At 30.9% G+C, this 19,519-nt stretch overlaps 2 protein-coding genes across 2 annotated transcripts in view; both read right to left on the bottom strand.

The window, feature by feature from the left end:
- Positions 1 to 18,059, bottom strand: part of LOC139499265 (E3 ubiquitin-protein ligase TRIM71-like) — a 47,464-nt gene extending 29,405 nt beyond the window's left edge. Inside the window, exon 1 of the mRNA XM_071287937.1 lies at positions 17,237 to 18,059. Within this exon, the coding sequence (XP_071144038.1) occupies positions 17,237 to 18,003 (767 nt within the window). The 5' untranslated portion in view covers positions 18,004 to 18,059. The remainder of the gene's footprint in view (positions 1 to 17,236) is intronic.
- Positions 1 to 19,519, bottom strand: part of LOC139497626 (E3 ubiquitin-protein ligase TRIM71-like) — a 178,682-nt gene that overhangs the window by 102,287 nt on the left and 56,876 nt on the right. The gene's annotated exons all lie outside the window — the stretch shown is intronic.

The following is a 19,519-nucleotide window of genomic DNA, read 5'->3' on the forward strand; positions in this document are numbered from 1 at the left end:
ATCAGAGTGAGACTTTCATATGCCAATTTCAAAGTAGACATTAGAAGTGATACAGCATTTTGTTAATGCTTTAAATGGTCATATAGCTCTGACATGCATTAAGAATTGTATGTACTAGGCATTGGGCATTCCTATTGAATGTTAATCTCAAGTTCTCAAGAGTTAAACATACCCCACGGCCCAGACACACTCAAACATGAATGATTAGTGTTCACCATGTTGCTTGATATGCATGATAAGGACAGGACAGACATTAATAAACATGTGTGAGTGTCAACTTCCAACCTGCTTAGTTTTTTTTTTTTATAAACAACAAGAACGAAGACTAAAAATCAAGTGAAAATTATAGATGCATGAAAATTATAGATTTGCCTAAATGAGTGTGTCCTCCACACTCATTTAGGCAAATACAAACATCCAAAGACAGTTATAAATATTCATTTTATCCACGAACTGTTATAAATTGGAATCATCTGCCACAACAAATAGTATCATGCAGTACAGTACAGGAATTCAAGAGTATGATCTCAGAATCTGCTCTCATCCCCATATTCTATCCCTAACTATTCTGTTATCAAATGTATATAGTTTCATCACAATTCATTTTTTCAAATGTAAATACGTTATGTTGATTTTTTGATTTTGTTATTTTTGATTTTTGTTACGAAAGTGTAAATTATAAATTTATAGTCGACGCCCGGCGAATAATCTTCAATAATTGAAGGATCGCTAGAAGCCTAAAGAAGAAGAAGATTAATATTTGTTGATTGGTACTTTTTTAAATTGACAAGTTGATTTCAGATTAATATTATACTGAATCAAAGAATGACTGTAACCATTACCCTAAATAAATGGCTTAAAACAAAGATTAAATGAGTGCTTACACTTTGCACATGCGTAGGATATTTATCCAGACAATAACTTTTGACTTACCCCTTGCTGAAATTTTTGAAAAGTTGGGGAAAAGAGGGGGGTACTTCCAGTCGTGAAGTCATTTATATGGACAAATTTGTTCATAGATTAACCCAGTTTCAATGTACTACATACATCTGTTACACACTGCAGCATAATTAAATAACTACAGAAAATGTAATACTGCGAGGAGTTTGAGCAACATGAAAAACATCAACAAATGACGGGGTAAAGCCTTCAACTTATCATCATTTTTAAGTAAAATATATTTAAAATCCTGAACACATCATCCCCCTTCATTGTCTCTATCAATTTCGTGGTTAAAAACTGTGAAATATGACAGAATTTGCTTAATTTTGCGCCTAAATATCTCTAAAAACGTTAGAAAAGTGTTGAATTTTGACCTCCGGTTGAAGTATTTATTATGTAAACAAGACTCAGAGTGACGGGGAATCCTATACATAGTCATGTGCCCATATGTTTCTGGGTCACATTTATTGTTGAAGATCAATTAGTGTCATAGAGCTGTTTCTGCTCTAATTTTTTTTCTTTATCCATTCAAGTAGAATATTGAAAAAACCTATTAATTATTTTGGTTTTGAAGTAACTAACATGACTTCAATCTACATCTTTAATTTCGTAGTAAACTAATGTGATCATTGGTCGGGTTGTTGTCTCTTTGACACATTCCCCATTTCCATTTCCATTCTCAATTTTACCTTTTCAACATTGATTTGTGATGATAGAAATCTATACTGATCTCTAAAATTATTGGAAACACAGCTTTTTAACTTCTGTTATAGATGGCTTTAGTCAGATCAGCTTATTCATTTTTGAATTTTTGGTGCCAATTTTTAAACAGATGTGATTGATTGATTTAATCCTCCGTTTGTTCTGATCCGAGGCTATTAGGTGTGTATACGAAATGCTCATGAAATAGATACTCATACTACTCTCGACAACGCACACTTTATTGTAAATTCGTAGTGCTAACACATGGTATTTAAAAAAAAAACTTCTATAAAATACTATAGTTAGTGTTTTGAGTTCGAGACATTAACATAAAAGTTAAAAAAAAGTACCGAACTCCAAAATTAAATTCAAATAGTCAAAGTCCACTAAAATCGACAAATTTATTGTTCTCAACAAAAAAAACTAGCGGAAAACAACTGTCATATTAATTATACATTTAAAAACTGAAAGTTCCCAATTTTCAAAATTGAAATTTCAAAATTTCTAGTTAACACATTTAGACTGTCATTAAAGTGAGAGGGTTAGAACCAGGTTTTATCTACTATTTTCTACATTTGAAAATGCCTGTACCAAGTCAGGAATATGAAGTTCTTGTCCATTCGTTTTTTATCCGTTTTGTTATTTGATTTTGCCATGTGATTATGGACTTTCAGAATTGATTTTCCTCTAAGTTCAGTATTTTTGTGATTTTACTTGTTAGACAAAACACTACTGTACAACAGTTGATTACATATAGGGAAAAATATACAGGTTTTGCTGTGTTGGTTCTTTTAAACTCTTTTGATGAATTCCATCTGACTGCAAGAAAAAAAGATATTAGTCTAAATAAAAGTTTATGCTGAAAATATTTTTATTCATATTATATGCAAAATTGATACAACAAAACTATACAAGGTTTTCAGCATGCTGATTGCAGTACTTCCTGTTTACAAACTTTTTACAAAATTTTATGTTTAACATTGTTTCAATATGAATTGACGTTCAACATACTATTTTAAACATCAAATATGAAGTTGAAAGCCAGCTTTGGGTATTAACCAGAACAGTTGTCGAAACGGAACAGCATTTATATTTCGACAGTCATGCACAACGGCGTGTCAGTTCTATCAAATTAACTATCAATGATTCTTTCAAAGATTTGAAATTATCATGAAATGATTCAACGCGTTAAAACCATTTGTTTTCTCACAAATGCCGTATATGCATTTTAAATTCTGGTCCTTACTGACGTTATCATATTAAAACAAATACACTACTGAGTATCAACCATATTGGTTATCTAATGCAATAGCACAGATAAAGCATTTTAATCAATCAAAACCAATACGATATTAAATTTGATAAGCCCTTTAAGAAGCTGGGTATTAGCCAATTAAAATTCGTCAAAACAAAATTTGTCATTTCTAGAATGAATCAGTGCATATGTAATAAAATTTGAGTATAAAGACGTAAAAAAAGATCTGAGAAAACATATGCAATGCCAACAAATAAGTTTTGACAGGATGTACTGAATAGTAACTAAATAGAAACATAAACAATATTTATGCTTTCGTTACTTGCAATTGTTAAACATGACCACATCTAATGATTTATTTTATGCTTTCATGTATACTTCATTCTTTGTAACAGCTCTGCTGTATATATTAATCCATTGTATTTTTGTTATATCTTTTAATTCTAAGAATAGAGCTATACTGAGCTTTCACTAAATTCGACATGTTTATTTTTTGTATGTCTTGATTTAAACAAATATTGTTTCAGCTTTTTCAAGTTTTAAACTTAATTTTGTTCTTTGAAGATTCACTTAACGTCGTCACAATGAATTGTTAAAAACAATATATACTTTGCTTTGGGTTTTTTCCGTTCGAACGAGTATTTCCTATTTATATTAAGAGCACTTACATAATGTTTCCGGTGCATACACACATACTACAAATGAAAAGACACAATACACATTAAAAAAAAAAAACTTTTATTGCAAAATAACTGTATACAAACACATTTCAATTATTTCAAGGTTAGTGTTGACATTTGCAATGATTCAAACACAATATGTCAATAAATCAAAGTAATGTAAAATATTTATGGTTTTTATATAAACATGTTTATACCGGCTTATCCAGCACGATGCATATATTAATCGACAAAACTGTGTCATTGTGTATCCTTTAATGCTTTAAATTTATATAAATTCGTAGTGCTAACACATGGTATTTAAAAAAAAAACTTCTATAAAATACTATAGTTAGTGTTTTGAGTTCGAGACATTAACATAAAAGTTAAAAAAAAGTACCGAACTCCAAAATTAAATTCAAATAGTCAAAGTCCACTAAAATCGACAAATTTATTGTTCTCAACAAAAAAAACTAGCGGAAAACAACTGTCATATTAATTATACATTTAAAAACTGAAAGTTCCCAATTTTCAAAATTGAAATTTCAAAATTTCTAGTTAACACATTTAGACTGTCATTAAAGTGAGAGGGTTAGAACCAGGTTTTATCTACTATTTTCTACATTTGAAAATGCCTGTACCAAGTCAGGAATATGAAGTTCTTGTCCATTCGTTTTTTATCCGTTTTGTTATTTGATTTTGCCATGTGATTATGGACTTTCAGAATTGATTTTCCTCTAAGTTCAGTATTTTTGTGATTTTACTTGTTAGACAAAACACTACTGTACAACAGTTGATTACATATAGGGAAAAATATACAGGTTTTGCTGTGTTGGTTCTTTTAAACTCTTTTGATGAATTCCATCTGACTGCAAGAAAAAAAGATATTAGTCTAAATAAAAGTTTATGCTGAAAATATTTTTATTCATATTATATGCAAAATTGATACAACAAAACTATACAAGGTTTTCAGCATGCTGATTGCAGTACTTCCTGTTTACAAACTTTTTACAAAATTTTATGTTTAACATTGTTTCAATATGAATTGACGTTCAACATACTATTTTAAATATCAAATATGAAGTTGAAAGCCAGCTTTGGGTATTAACCAGAACAGTTGTCGAAACGGAACAGCATTTATATTTCGACAGTCATGCACAACGGCGTGTCAGTTCTATCAAATTAACTATCAATGATTCTTTCAAAGATTTGAAATTATCATGAAATGATTCAACGCGTTAAAACCATTTGTTTTCTCACAAATGCCGTATATGCATTTTAAATTCTGGTCCTTACTGACGTTATCATATTAAAACAAATACACTACTGAGTATCAACCATATTGGTTATCTAATGCAATAGCACAGATAAAGCATTTTAATCAATCAAAACCAATACGATATTAAATTTGATAAGCCCTTTAAGAAGCTGGGTATTAGCCAATTAAAATTCGTCAAAACAAAATTTGTCATTTCTAGAATGAATCAGTGCATATGTAATAAAATTTGAGTATAAAGACGTAAAAAAAGATCTGAGAAAACATATGCAATGCCAACAAATAAGTTTTGACAGGATGTACTGAATAGTAACTAAAAAGAAACATAAACAATATTTATGCTTTCGTTACTTGCAATTGTTAAACATGACCACATCTAATGATTTATTTTATGCTTTCATGTATACTTCATTCTTTGTAACAGCTCTGCTGTATATATTAATCCATTGTATTTTTGTTATATCTTTTAATTCTAAGAATAGAGCTATACTGAGCTTTCACTAAATTCGACATGTTTATTTTTTGTATGTCTTGATTTAAACAAATATTGTTTCAGCTTTTTCAAGTTTTAAACTTAATTTTGTTCTTTGAAGATTCACTTAACGTCGTCACAATGAATTGTTAAAAACAATATATACTTTGCTTTGGGTTTTTTCCGTTCGAACGAGTATTTCCTATTTATATTAAGAGCACTTACATAATGTTTCCGGTGCATACACACATACTACAAATGAAAAGACACAATACACATTAAAAAAAAAAAACTTTTATTGCAAAATAACTGTATACAAACACATTTCAATTATTTCAAGGTTAGTGTTGACATTTGCAATGATTCAAACACAATATGTCAATAAATCAAAGTAATGTAAAATATTTATGGTTTTTATATAAACATGTTTATACCGGCTTATCCAGCACGATGCATATATTAATCGACAAAACTGTGTCATTGTGTATCCTTTAATGCTTTAAATTTATATAAATTAAAAGTAGTTCAAATGTTTAAAATTTGTTTAATTTGTTGTATAATGCTTTATTTATCATTATGAGCAATGTTGTTTTAATGAGTTATACAGCAGAAACGTATAAGCTTTTTAGTCAAATATGTTCCCAAGGAGGATAATCTGCAATAATACATAAGACGTTTGATTTTATCTGACCGACATCAATGCATGATATTAAAGTGCATACATATTATCGAAGTAATTCAAATTTGTGTATCACAACTCATCAATACAATTGCTGATATGATAGTCTCAATAACTACTTGCATTATTGCCGATATCAAATCAAAAATGAACAATGATATTCGGACTGTAGTTATTAATTTTATTGTGGATGAAACCTCCGAGTACACTTACAGCTTTTCATCTCTATCATTTTCATAACTAAATCAAACTGATATTCTGTATTCGCAAAATGAAATAGAATAGACAATGAAAACGGAAAACCTGTCAGAGAGGCAATAACTCGACCAAAGAGCATAAGACCAAGATCACAATACGTCTTTCACAATATAAGAGAACCCCCAATCGTTGGCGGGCTTCAGCTGACCCTTTAACAGAATATATACTATATGATGTCTATTTCCACTAGTGTACCTTTATTTAATGGGTCAGCTGAAAACCACCTCCAGATGCAAAACTATCTTGCTGTGTTGAAGACACATTATTGCCCTTCGGCTGTTTTCTGCCCTTTGGTTGGGTTGTTGTCTGTTATCGGAACTCAGTATTTTTGTGCTTTTAGTTTTTGTTCTACACATTTCCGACTACCCTTCTCAATTTGAGCTCAGGAAAATGGACGCAATAAACTCCAAAACATACAAATGAACCACAATCAGACACACAAAAACCCACAAGACAAACAAAGGCTATCGGTTTCTTACTTGAATCAGCCTAGAATAAAAGCGGCGGGGCCAATATTTTGGTGAAATTGAAGTCCTCCCCTATACCATACACTCTACCAAAGTGAAAAAAAAACAGCCTTTTTCATAGTAAAAACAGAATTTGTGGTATGGTCGCCAATGAGACAAATCTTTACAAGAGACCAAATGACACTAAAATTAAGATCTATAAGTCATCGTACGGCCCTCAACAATCACAAGAGCCCATCCCTCAAAGTCAGCTATAAATGGCCCCGAAATGACAAATGAGGAGGGGTCGGAGGGGTCCTGATCCCGAAATCCTGGACTTGGAAATATGAAATCCCGAGGTCCTGAATTAAGAAAAAATTAAATCCCGGCATCCCGAAATTCGAAAGAAGAATTCCCAGATCCCGAAAGGTTCAATCCCAAAATCCCAAGCTTACAATTATCCGATCCAGACGTCCCGAAAAAGGTCCTGCCCCCTCACAAATGCTAAAAAATTCAAACGAGACAAAAAACGTCAGAATTCATGTACAAAAAAATAAACGAAAAACAAATATGTCACACATCAACAAACGACAACCACTTAATTACAGACTCCTGACTTTAGACAGGTACATACATACATAATATTGCGGGGTTACACATGTAAGCGGAAATTCGTCCCCTAACATTGAACAGTGCTGTAAAAGTACAACATAAGAACGAACTATAAAAATCAGATGGATAAAGAAACAAATACAAGTGGATGTGGCCAGGTACTTTTACTTCCCAAAAACAAAAACAAAAACTAAGTACTGATCTGAGAATACTCGCAGCTGCTGACAGCTAGTTCAAACCACAAACAACTTATATAAAAATACATACATCTAAGAGTAGATTATCAATCAGTACACATTCAACAGTCAATGGATTTAGTTTAAAGACGTCATAAACAGTCAGCTGATACAGGTATCGACAGATGTAGATCAATGAATGTGTGTATGTTGATAACAGTATATTTAGTTTGCTTTTGATTACTGATAACAACATTATTATTAATACCAAGAAAAACAATATCCAATGATCTAGTTACAGTGTTGAATTAGTAACCTTTCAGAATGAGCTTATTGAAAGTATCGTGTCTAAATTTCCGGGCAGGGAGAACGACATTTCCGTTTAAAAAGAGTATGTGCTATCCCGTTTGAAAAAAGTTTTCTACAGCTACAACCAAACCTCAAAACCTCAAAACCAAATCTTTATATCTATGGAAGAATTAGGTAAAAAGTTGTTTTAGTAATTTGTGTTAACGAATCACTGGCTAAATAATTTACCCACGATCGTTAAAAACAAATGTGTATTGATTTATATTTACGAATAATGTAATTGTAGGAAAGATAAAATTTAGCAAAACAAATTGTCAGACATTGGAAACACTGATTTTTCGAATTTTTCTAGTAAAAAAAACCGTCCTTTATTAATAACAAAAGGACAAAGGGAAAAAAGTAAATTCATGATATAAAAAAAACAGGGAATAATCTCAGGTGATCTGTAAGGACAAGCAGATCCTGCTTCACATGTGAATTATCCGAACTACAGCTGTATGGATATTTTTACCAGTGCTCAATCTAATTTTCATTAATAAGTTAAGTCTTCCTTTATATGTTATAATGCAAATAATGAAAAATAATGAAGCGCCCAATAGAAGAAAAAAATTACTGTAAGGCACTTCTAGAATTTATTTTTCTAATTTTTTAAGTTCTTTCTTTGTGCAATAAACTAAAATAATTTGTTGATATTACAGAAATTGGTGTTTTGTTGTTTGAAACTCTTTCAGCAGCAATTCTCATATTCGGGGCGGTCATTTTTTAATTAGTTGAGGACGCGGGCGTGAGAACAGAGAACCACCGATCGTCGATAGAAGAATATGACAATTATTTTCAGTTTTGATTGTGAAGTCGAGCACACTGTCCACATGCAGGATTTGAACTCAAAATACCAGTGTTGACATGCTAGTGGTACAACATTTCGAATTCGTAGACCAGTCAATACCGAGTTCCCTATGTGTCTCGTGTAGAGAAAATATATATTATTTTGAAATTATCAAAGGTACCAGCATTATAATTTAGTACGCCAGACGCGCGTTTCGTCTACATAAGACTCATCAATGACGCTAATATCAAAATATTTATAAAACCAAGTACAAAGTGGAAGAGCATTAAGGATCCAAAAAATCCAAAAAATGTGCCAAACACGGCGTAGGGAATCTTTGTCTGGGATAAGAAAATCCTTAGTTTTTCGAAAAATTCGAAATGACCACAACATTGATATTCATGTTAAAACTTTAAACATCCTAGTTTTTGCTTGAACATGCTTGACGGATGCAAAGCTTCAATTATGGTGTCATTTATTAGTTAACTTTGGTATTGGTTAACGTCTTATAGGTTTATATAAAATCGAAAGGAATATATCTGTTTTTCTTAACCAGAATACAGGTGTTGCGGTTAAGTAAAAGTTGTATATATATATACTTCCCTATTTTAAACTTGAACTTGCTACTTACTAACTGAAAAAGACAGAATTATAGCATTAGTTTATTTTAACAATCATTTATACATTTGCATTTTTTCTTCATTTGTATATATTGCTAAGTCATCAAATCGAGAAAAAAACGGGTATCTAATAAAAAGGTATATACTATATATAACAGTTTATCAAAATTGAATTTAATGAAACAATATGTGATGATCGTGAACAGAAGTTTAATGATTTACAACCCTCAGACCTTAGAAATAATAGTTTGGTCTTCTACATGTGTGACAAGACAGATTGTATTCTTCCTAATTAGGTTCTATGAGTGAATTAAAGGATTTATATGGCAAGGGAATTTTCGTTGTGTATCTACCCGTACATTTGTGTATGTTTTTGTATTATAAGTAAGTACTATTTATTGATGTTGAAAATTATAATTTCATTAGCAATAAAACAACTAAGTATAATTTGAGGGATATGTTTTGTCTTGATTGATATGACGTATATATGTTATTATGAAACTCCCAACATGTTTGAGTTTGTAAATTTATTCGCCAGAGGCAACCAATAATTTATACTTGAGGCGCAAATTTAATTTCTATGTTTCTGAAGGTTTTTGATTTTATTTATAATAAACAAACTCTTGTTTGTGCAAAACATGTTTAAACAAGAGAAAAAGAGTGTAACCTGGATGGGAGTGAGCACTGGCTAATTATAATATCACTATTTATACTGCACTCGTTCTATTTGAGCAGTCAAAATGCGTTGACCGTATATTTCTATGTCATATACAGTAACTACCTGATATCACTTTTCCTCATGAATATTTAAATAGAAATTGTCGAAATTATGTTTAATTATTCATACGACCTCTTCAACCTGTTCTTTTTTCAATGTAAAAAACGATGCGTTTAACGGCTCAAACTTGTTTTTTTTGCAATTTTCGGGAAAACATATTTCACTTTTTAATATTTTTTGTTTGCAACCTATATATCATTATGCTTTATGTTTATTGTTGATATTTTAGTCTGCAACGAATTCGTTCACCATTGATTGCGGTAATGATGTACATTTCATCGTGTTTTATATTTCCCCGTCTGTGTGATATGAGGCCTTTTTAAAGGGGGATTTTTCCCAATATTTAAATCAAAAAAATAACATTAACACAATAAACAACAATTGAAAATGTTTTTTTTTAAGATTGCAGTATAAAGACAATAATAGTGCATTGACTTGACATATCAACGATATAAGGATTCGGCACAGCCTCGCATTTCCCCGTTTCTAAGCCTCATCCTTATATCGTTGGTATGTCAAGTTCATGCACTATTATTGTGTATGTATGATGCTGTGAACATGTCAAAATTAACAAACTTGACCTTACAATGTTAGATACTATAAATTCAGAAATTATGGGGTGTATTTATTATTGCAATTTGTGGGAAAATATATCTCTAGGAGATCCTGCATACAGATATAGTTTCAGATATCAGAATACAAGTGCTTATGATAACATGAACGGGCACTTACGGACTGCAAAAGCATCATATTTTACTGCAGATGTTGAATTTTATAATACTGTATTTTGCTCACATATTAAATTGCAGAAACAATATCTAATTATCAACACTTCAGCTGTATTGAAATGTTCACCAGAACTAAATTATTGTTTTATTCATAATTTAGTTGTACATTTATATGTGCGCTTCTAAGATTTATTTAAAAAAAAAAGTTCGTTCTTTGTGCAATGAAAAATATATTTGTTGATACGACAGATGTATTGATGTCTTTTTGGCCTGGCCTGCAATATATGTGTCGTGTATTGATTGATTGATTTGTGTTTATCGACACTAACAGCAGTTGAAATTTGAACTCAAGACACCAGTATTGACATGCTGTTGATAAACTGGTTTGCATACTTAGAACACTAAGCCACGGCGTACCCAATGTATCTTGTATAGAAAAAACATTTTCTTTTACAATCTTTAGCCATCATAGTTTGTGCTCTTCTATATACTTGACAAGACAAGTGTTACTCTTTGTCTTTTTTTGTCTATTTTGTTCGTGACTTACGTCCGATGGTTAAAAATTATATCAAATCTGGCAAAAATTATACCTTACCGGTAATACAGCTACTAGTGTTGCATTGCAATTAAAATAATATATATACTTCTCTTACTGATACTTGAACTTGGTACTTACGGACTGAAAAAAGGAAATGTGATTAGTTTTTTTTTTTGAAACTATTGATGCATTTGTACATTTTCTATATTGCTTTGTCATCGAGTCGTTAGAAAGATATCCCACTTTTAGTTTTAGAGCTATGTATAACAGTTTTGTAAAATTGAATCAATTCTTTTATAGCAATTTAGTGCATAAGTAAGATTCCGGAATGTCTTTAATGGTCTTCAGTCTATTTCTATGTGCAATAATACGAAAAAGCAGTGTATATATCGTGTAGAGAGTTATGATGAAGTATGGCCCTAGACCTTAGAAATTATAGGTTTGTATTTTCGAAAGGTGTGACACCACAGGTTCTATACTTCCTGATTACGTGCCAAATTTATGTTCCTCTCATTCAAAGTTAACGTACCGATGAGTGAATTAAAGGATTTATTTAGCAAGGGAAGTATCTTGTTGATCTACCCTTACATCGATGTATCTTATTACATTATAAGTAATACAGATTAATCGATCTTGAGACTTATGATTCCATAAGCAATAAAACAACTCAGTTTAATTTTAACTTTATTGATATGACGTACTAGTATCCAGGTGATTATGAAACTGTCATCATTAATGTGTTTGTAAAGTTATTCGCAAGAAGCTACCAACAATTTATTTTTGAGGCGCAAATTCAATATGTAAGCTGCTGAAAGAAGTTGTTGATTGTTTTTAATAAACAAACTCTTGTGTATGGAGAACATGTTTTTAAAAACACAGTAGAAACTCGAGTGCAGACAGGACACTATGTATGGTACCATGAACATATCGAAATTGTCAGACTTTAGTCACCTTACAATGTATAGTTATTTTTACTTTAAAAAATTATTTGTTGTATTTATTATTGCAATTTGCGGGAAAATTAACACATATGCGAGTTTTATTATTGGGATTTTAGGAGAAGCTGTATAAATATATCTGCACCAGATATCAGAATGCAAGATCTTATGATAACATAAAAGAAGACTAACTGACTGCAAAAACATCGTGTTTACTGTCTATGTTGAATTTTATAATACTATATTTTGCTAACATATGAAATTACAGAACATGTATCATGTGTATTTGATTATCAAAACTTCGGCGTCAGGAATTGTTCACTAGCATTTTTTTTGCTCCTCTGTGCGCTTGGCAAGACGGTTGTTATGCTTTAAATATGGTGTATTTTTTTGTTTGTTTTGGTCGCGGTTAACATCCGATGGTTTATTATTAAATCGAATAGGGAACAATTTTTTCTTAAGCGGAAATACAGGTTCTATTTGCATTGCAGTAAAAGTATATATACTTCTCTGATTAAACTTGAACTTGATACTTACAAACTGAAAAAGAAGGAATTATAGCATAAGTTTATTTTTTACAATCATTGGTGAATTTGTACTTTTCTGTATTGCCTTATCATCAAATCGCTAAACAGGTATCCAATTTTAAGAATTTAAGCTATATATAACAGTTTATTAAGAATGAATCTACTATCTTTAAATTAAGATAAGTTATGTTGGTGTTTATGTAGGATTCCAAAATGTCTTTAATAAACTTCAGTCTATATCTATATACAAAATTGTTAACACACAAAACAAAAGACGTTGTAATACCTTTTTTTGTTATAAAAATCTTGATTTATTTGCCACAAAGTCCTCTTTTTCTATCAAATGCAATGAAACAGTAAAAAATAATGTTTTGCATCAAGTTCCCCTTGGAACATGTACTAAGTGGCCTATCTCTATTATTTATTATATCTTTAGTTTTGATAAAATTTAGGTTTGAAAAATTCGTACAAAAATGGCTACAGAAGGGTACATAAACCTTAATTTTGTTTTAGTTTTGTGTCTTAATTTTAATAAAAGTTGACACATAATACATTATGCTTATCATATTAATGTACATTTTCTACAGGTCTAAAGCAGGATGTAGATTGATAATAACGTAAAGAAATCACAACATAAATATTGCTGCGGCAACAAACGCGTTAAACATTAAAATACACAGGTGTTATTGCAGTTTGTAAAACGAAGACACAGTTGGTTCACACTTTTGGGTAAACATAGCATTCACTCTTCTATTCGTATATGCTTGTAGAAGTAGTAATAGTATACTTACGGGTTTCTGTTAGGTTGAATACGTTCTCTCCTTAAACGATAATAAATATATTTAATTTGAAATAACTTATATTAAGATAATACCACTTGTGACAAGGTAAAATAGTTTATCCCTCTGTATTTCTAATCCTTGTGTTTTTGTTGCCTTTGATTTACTCTTGTCTTCATTCATAATGTGTTATGTGATATTTTATTGCTTTATACTAATTTTGAACCAAGTGGCAAAAAAGAAATAAAGCACATTACAGTAACAGAGAATTTGTGGTTGCAAAGCAAAACATAAATAAATTTTATAAATGTGCATACCCTACGCGCTAATACTCTGTATATATACCTTTCCGTGTTTCTCTGTTGCATATGACGTGGCTCTGTACTTACGCATCCTTTCATTGTGTTATCATAGTTATTGTGTCATGGTAATTTTTCGTTTATATATTTGTTTGATTTTATAGTGATTAAGCTAATTACACGATGTTTACTGCTGTACCTCTATTTTTGACATATGTAAATACCAAAGAATTGAACTGCAGCATGTGCATCTTATGATGCCCTCGATGACCAATAATTAAACCCGAGTTTTAACATGACATTACAATATTCCTGTTCTTAAAAAAGAACAAACTCAAACTTCATAGCTTTCCAAAACCTGTTAATAGACTTCTTAATTAATTGAATACCGATCACAATTTACTTTGTATATGAATAATCAAGTTTTACGTCTATTTTGTTTTAAATATGATATTATATGAAACAGACTTTTGATTTTTCAATGGACACTGCTTATTATTTAAAGACAGATCTAATACAGTTTCAATTTTATCGCACTGAATCTTAGGGATGTGAGGTATAACATAAATCAATAGTTTTATGTGAAACAAAGTTAATCAGAGTTTAGCTAATACATGTATTATGTCCGGTTTTGTTGTCGGGAACCAAACGACTACATTTCAACCCTCTCATCATTAATGCAAATATAAAAACTCGAACAATAAAAAGAAATTGTGAAAATACAGAGAAAATATATATTAACAAAAGATGTGGTGTGTTTGCCAACGAGACAACTCTCCAAAAGAGACCAAATGACACAGAAAGTAACAACTATAGGCCATCGTACGGGATTCACCAAAGGGCAAAACCCAAACCGCATAGTCAGCTATAAAAGACCCCGAAATGACAAGTGTAAAACAATTCAAACAAGAAAACTAACGGCCTAATTTATGTACAAAACAAGTAAAGAAAACAATTATGTATAACATCAAAAAACGACAACCACTGAATTCAGGCAAATGTGGCGGGGTTAAAAATGTTAGCGGGACCCTCCCCCTTACCTGGGACAGTGGTGTAACAATACAACATAAGAACAAACTATAAAAATCAGTTGAAAAAGGCTTTACTCATCAGATGGATACAAATAGAAATTCATCTAACAAAAAACCAGATTGACCTAGACGGGTATATCCCAACATCAAAAAGAAAACACTAAGTAAAGATCTGAGAATGAAATTTGCAAATTTCGAGAGTAGTTAATGTAATTCATGTGTAAAACATTTCATATTGTTCATATAGAAAATTATGTTCTTTATCATTTTTACGGATGTATTTTCTGTAGAAAAAATATTTGCTTAATTTATTTTTTTCAACTTTGCTGCATAAAGGGAGATAACTCAGATAGTAGGAGAGATAACTCAAATGAAGTGATTTTAAGCAATAAAAATAAATCCGGTGACCCATTTTTTCTTAATCTGAAAGCCTCTTAGAAGAGCTATCGCATTTTATCATAAATTCCATAATATAAGTTTTCTTTTTATCACACAAAATTGGATTTTCCGTGTCTACAAAATTTGACAATTTTCCTCAACCTGTAGTGTGCAATAAAAAAAAATTATACATATTTTAGAAAAAAAGAATGATAAAAACTACATCAGGACAAATTATTAAACTCTATGGATTTAAATTAAGACACGCTATTCAACTTAAGCTACACAAATGTCTGATCGATTGCTTATAATATTGAGAATATAGCTAATACTGTAAACTAACATATTTTAAAATGCAATTGATTTTCTTTGGGACAAAAACAAGGCGAGTACATGCAGCTCAGAATCGTCTCTTGAATAACTTTACAAAGTCTACAAGTTTGCCGCAACATCAAATGAAACGGCTTAAAAAAATGTGCCGAAATCAATTTGTTTACACTACATGCATTTGAAAACAGTCACTCAATTAACGCATTATATCAAAAAACAGATTTCTGTACATTAATGTATGACATTATGATGTAATTGACTACAGTTATAAATATATATTACAAGATATTTTTTTATCTACTGTGTTTGATTCCAGTCTCATTCAAGTATTGATTAATTTTTTAAGCTTTTATGTATCTAAAGTGTATGGACCATAGTCACAATTAATGATCTATTTAATTTCCTTTCAGTTCTTACCCACAGTCTGAACATCTATATAGCCATCCATGTTGTTGATATTCTTTTTCTTTGAATGGTGAATATCTATAATGAAAAAAAATTGTTTCACCATTTTCGAAATGACAATAAATGTCTTTAAAAACTTCTTCTTGTCAATTTCTGATTTTTTTTACCAATGAAAGTAGAATGAAGAAAAGATTAGACATATCTGAGATATCATGATATATGCTGGATATGAAAGTAATATGTTAATGGCTTTTTTTTCACACAGCTCATTCCTTATTTAAATATGTAAAAACGTGATACGGACTCATGTATGACTTTTATTATCAATTAAAGTAGAATAGTGTTGTAAAGTTTACAAAACTATGAGTTGTTATGGCATATGGGTGGATAAATAAGTAATAGGTGTATTATTTTATTTTTTCACATTTTATAGTTTATAATGAATTATTGTGGTAATGAAATGACTTGCGAGAAGTCAAACTGTGTCTTTAATTTTATTGTAGACTCTTGTCCTCATTGAACATGCTTTACTTTTTTTCAATTTTAGTTTGTGAAAATAGCCTATCTATACCATGTATACTGAGATCTACAAATATTAGAAACATTCTTGTTTTTCTACTTCGGTTCACAGATGTCTTCCGACAGATTTGTTCTTCCTTTTTTAAAAACAAGTATGATTGATTGATTTAAATCTCCAAAAGTTTTAAAACCCAGGGTACTTGTGTATACGAAATGCGCAACTGACGAACTAAAGCAGTAACTGTTATCCTGATATTTCTTTGAGATGACGCTTTGGAGAAGGGTAAATATACAGATGTTGTCATACAGCTTGAAAAAAATTCGACGAAAGAAAAAAGACTACATTATAGAAAATAAGAGACGAAACCTAAAAATGGAAGAATTGTCATGACATAAAAAATAGTTTTACTCTTGATAACTCAGGAGTCCGTTTCGATTAGAAGTAAAAACACCTGATGATTTTAGAAGGCAATCAAAGGTCATAAAGAAAAAAATTGAAAGCGAAATAATAATCCTTTGTAATGGTCATTAGTGTCTGCCTTAAGACATATAGTTTATACTGTCAATATAAAGAATGACCTGTTGTTGGAGATCTCTGAACCAAGACATTCCGGTCTTTTACTTAAAGCTTGAAATAATTGTTCTAATTTATACATCATGTACATAGTTTGACATTATGAATAAACATTAAGATATTTGTTTTAGGTTATTAGGGGTTTTGGAAAATGCAGAAAACATAAATTTTCATATTTACCTTAAAGTATATGAACCAAGTAGATGTCTAATGTCATTCCCAGTAACAGCTTTGCTTTGAAAGGATATCTTTGGAAACTGAGGAAGAGAGTCAATACGTAGTTTGTTGATATCTTCTTTCATCTTCTTCATCTGTAATACCATATTTTCATCTGGTCGGGTTTTATCTAGATCCCGCCTTCTCTTATCTAAGTTCTGTCCAGCAACAAGTGTGGATTTAGTAGCAGATAAACTCTTCGTAAGTTTATCTTTCTCCTTCTTGGATTGTTCTTTTACTAAGGCAATCATCTGAGCTACTGATTTATCAACCATACTTTTAATCATGTTGCCTTGATCGGTGATAGCTTTTATGACAGATTCTACATCATTATCAAACGATTTCAAGTTGTCCTCAATTTTCGTTATATTTTGATTTGCTTCATTGGTCTTGTCATGAATAAGCGTTTCGTTTTCCCCTCGTAATTGAGCAATTGCATCGACCATTTTGGAAAATTTATGACCATTGTGCTTTCCTGCCACACAGCTAGTACATACTGGTACATTGCAAGTATTACACATTAAAGTGAATTCCTCTTTGTGTTGGCCACATCTAGATTTACCTTCCGGGATGAGTCCGGAGGCGTGTTGAAACTGGTGGTAGGTCGATGACTTCTGTCTTTTATGCAGCAATTTACAGTTTTCACAATAATATTGCTCACAGTCTAAGCAGTATTGTGATCCAGGGGCACTCATACAAATTTCACATGTTTTAGACGCCGCCTGAGCCATTTTGTACTGATATAAAATCAAAGGTATGACGGAGGTCAGCAAATTCTAAATTTAAATCAAGAACGATAAGTATTGTTTATGAATGACTTACCTGGTTTTATAATATGGGGTTTTATTTTGAAGTGAGCCGTGAGCTAAAATTGATTCCCGGTTATTTTGACAAAATTAAAACGGACAAAAAGTACTCAAAATGTATAGACGCCATTTAGAATATCAAAATTAATAAAAAAACAATTATTTTAAAAGAAAATATTTTTTTACATAGGAGACAATATAAGCTTTGTGGCACTGCATTTTCACTATTAAAGATTAACAATTTCTGAATTATCAACACATCTAGGGTGTGAATAGAATTGAAAACACATATGGTTCCGCAGTTTTTTTGATAGAAAAATTACACTTAATTATTGTACTCAACGATACCGAAATTTTCAGAAATAGTATGAATGAAGCTCACTCCTTGCTTCATTTTGAACAGAAAAAAGGTGCTCGTCACATAGAGTTTCCTGCAATATCTCGCTGTTTCTTTACAAATGGCCAACACTTATTTCTCATTATTGCACTTTTGCTTTCTAATCATTACCAGGGCAGCAGAAAATAGATTAACATCTACCTATTATCTTTGGTGAAAAATGTACTAGGTGGTGCCATTCATTTCTAATTTACTTTCTTTTAACCTTCAAAAACACTCACTAAGAATTTTGTCTACCAGATTGCATATTTCAAATTGATAGCTATATTTTTTTTCAATGTATTGAATATTTTGCCTTGTATAAATATTTCTTTTCATTTGTTTTTAAGACTACAGCTCCAAATGCTATTCAGAGGCATTGGATGAAACTAAGGAAAGACATATACGTGACAATCCAATGTCTCTAGCTTCTCAAATTGTGGACGTAGTTTCCATCAACATATCACTCTAATTTTGTTATCTCTTACATATAATTTAAGAGTTATTTTATTAGAATAGATTCGTCTTTATACGATACATTTTGTTTTGGAGGGGGCAATTAATTACGAATTAGAATGAAATAAAAGTAAAAAGATCGTCTACCTATGTCAATACTTTTGTGTGATAAATAAGGGTCAAATATACTATTAGTGTCTACATACGGAGGAAAATTAGACACCATAATTTTCAAAAGGAATAGACACAGGCAAAACGGAAAAAACGGCAGTCAACAAATCATACATAGAAATTATAGAAAGATTTTAGCTACAGGAGCCAAACAATGTGCATAAATATGATGCAGAAGGTTAAATCTTATCATTAAAGTAATATCCTGTCACCAGTCGTATTCGATGATGTCACAATCGAAACATTGTGTGCGGTCAACAGGGTCAAGCGAGTTACACCAAAGTACGATTGATCTGAATTTTGGAATATTTCATATGTGAAATGCACTTGTGTAAAAATACTAATCGATTTGCATCAATTAAAAACTGTAAATTTTCTAACAATTTCAACTATTATTCCTTACTATTTGCTAGGATCATAAAACACGATAGTAGATAT

This window comes from Mytilus edulis, chromosome 12, assembly GCF_963676685.1.
Source record: "Mytilus edulis chromosome 12, xbMytEdul2.2, whole genome shotgun sequence".
Taxonomy (NCBI): domain Eukaryota; kingdom Metazoa; phylum Mollusca; class Bivalvia; order Mytilida; family Mytilidae; genus Mytilus; species Mytilus edulis.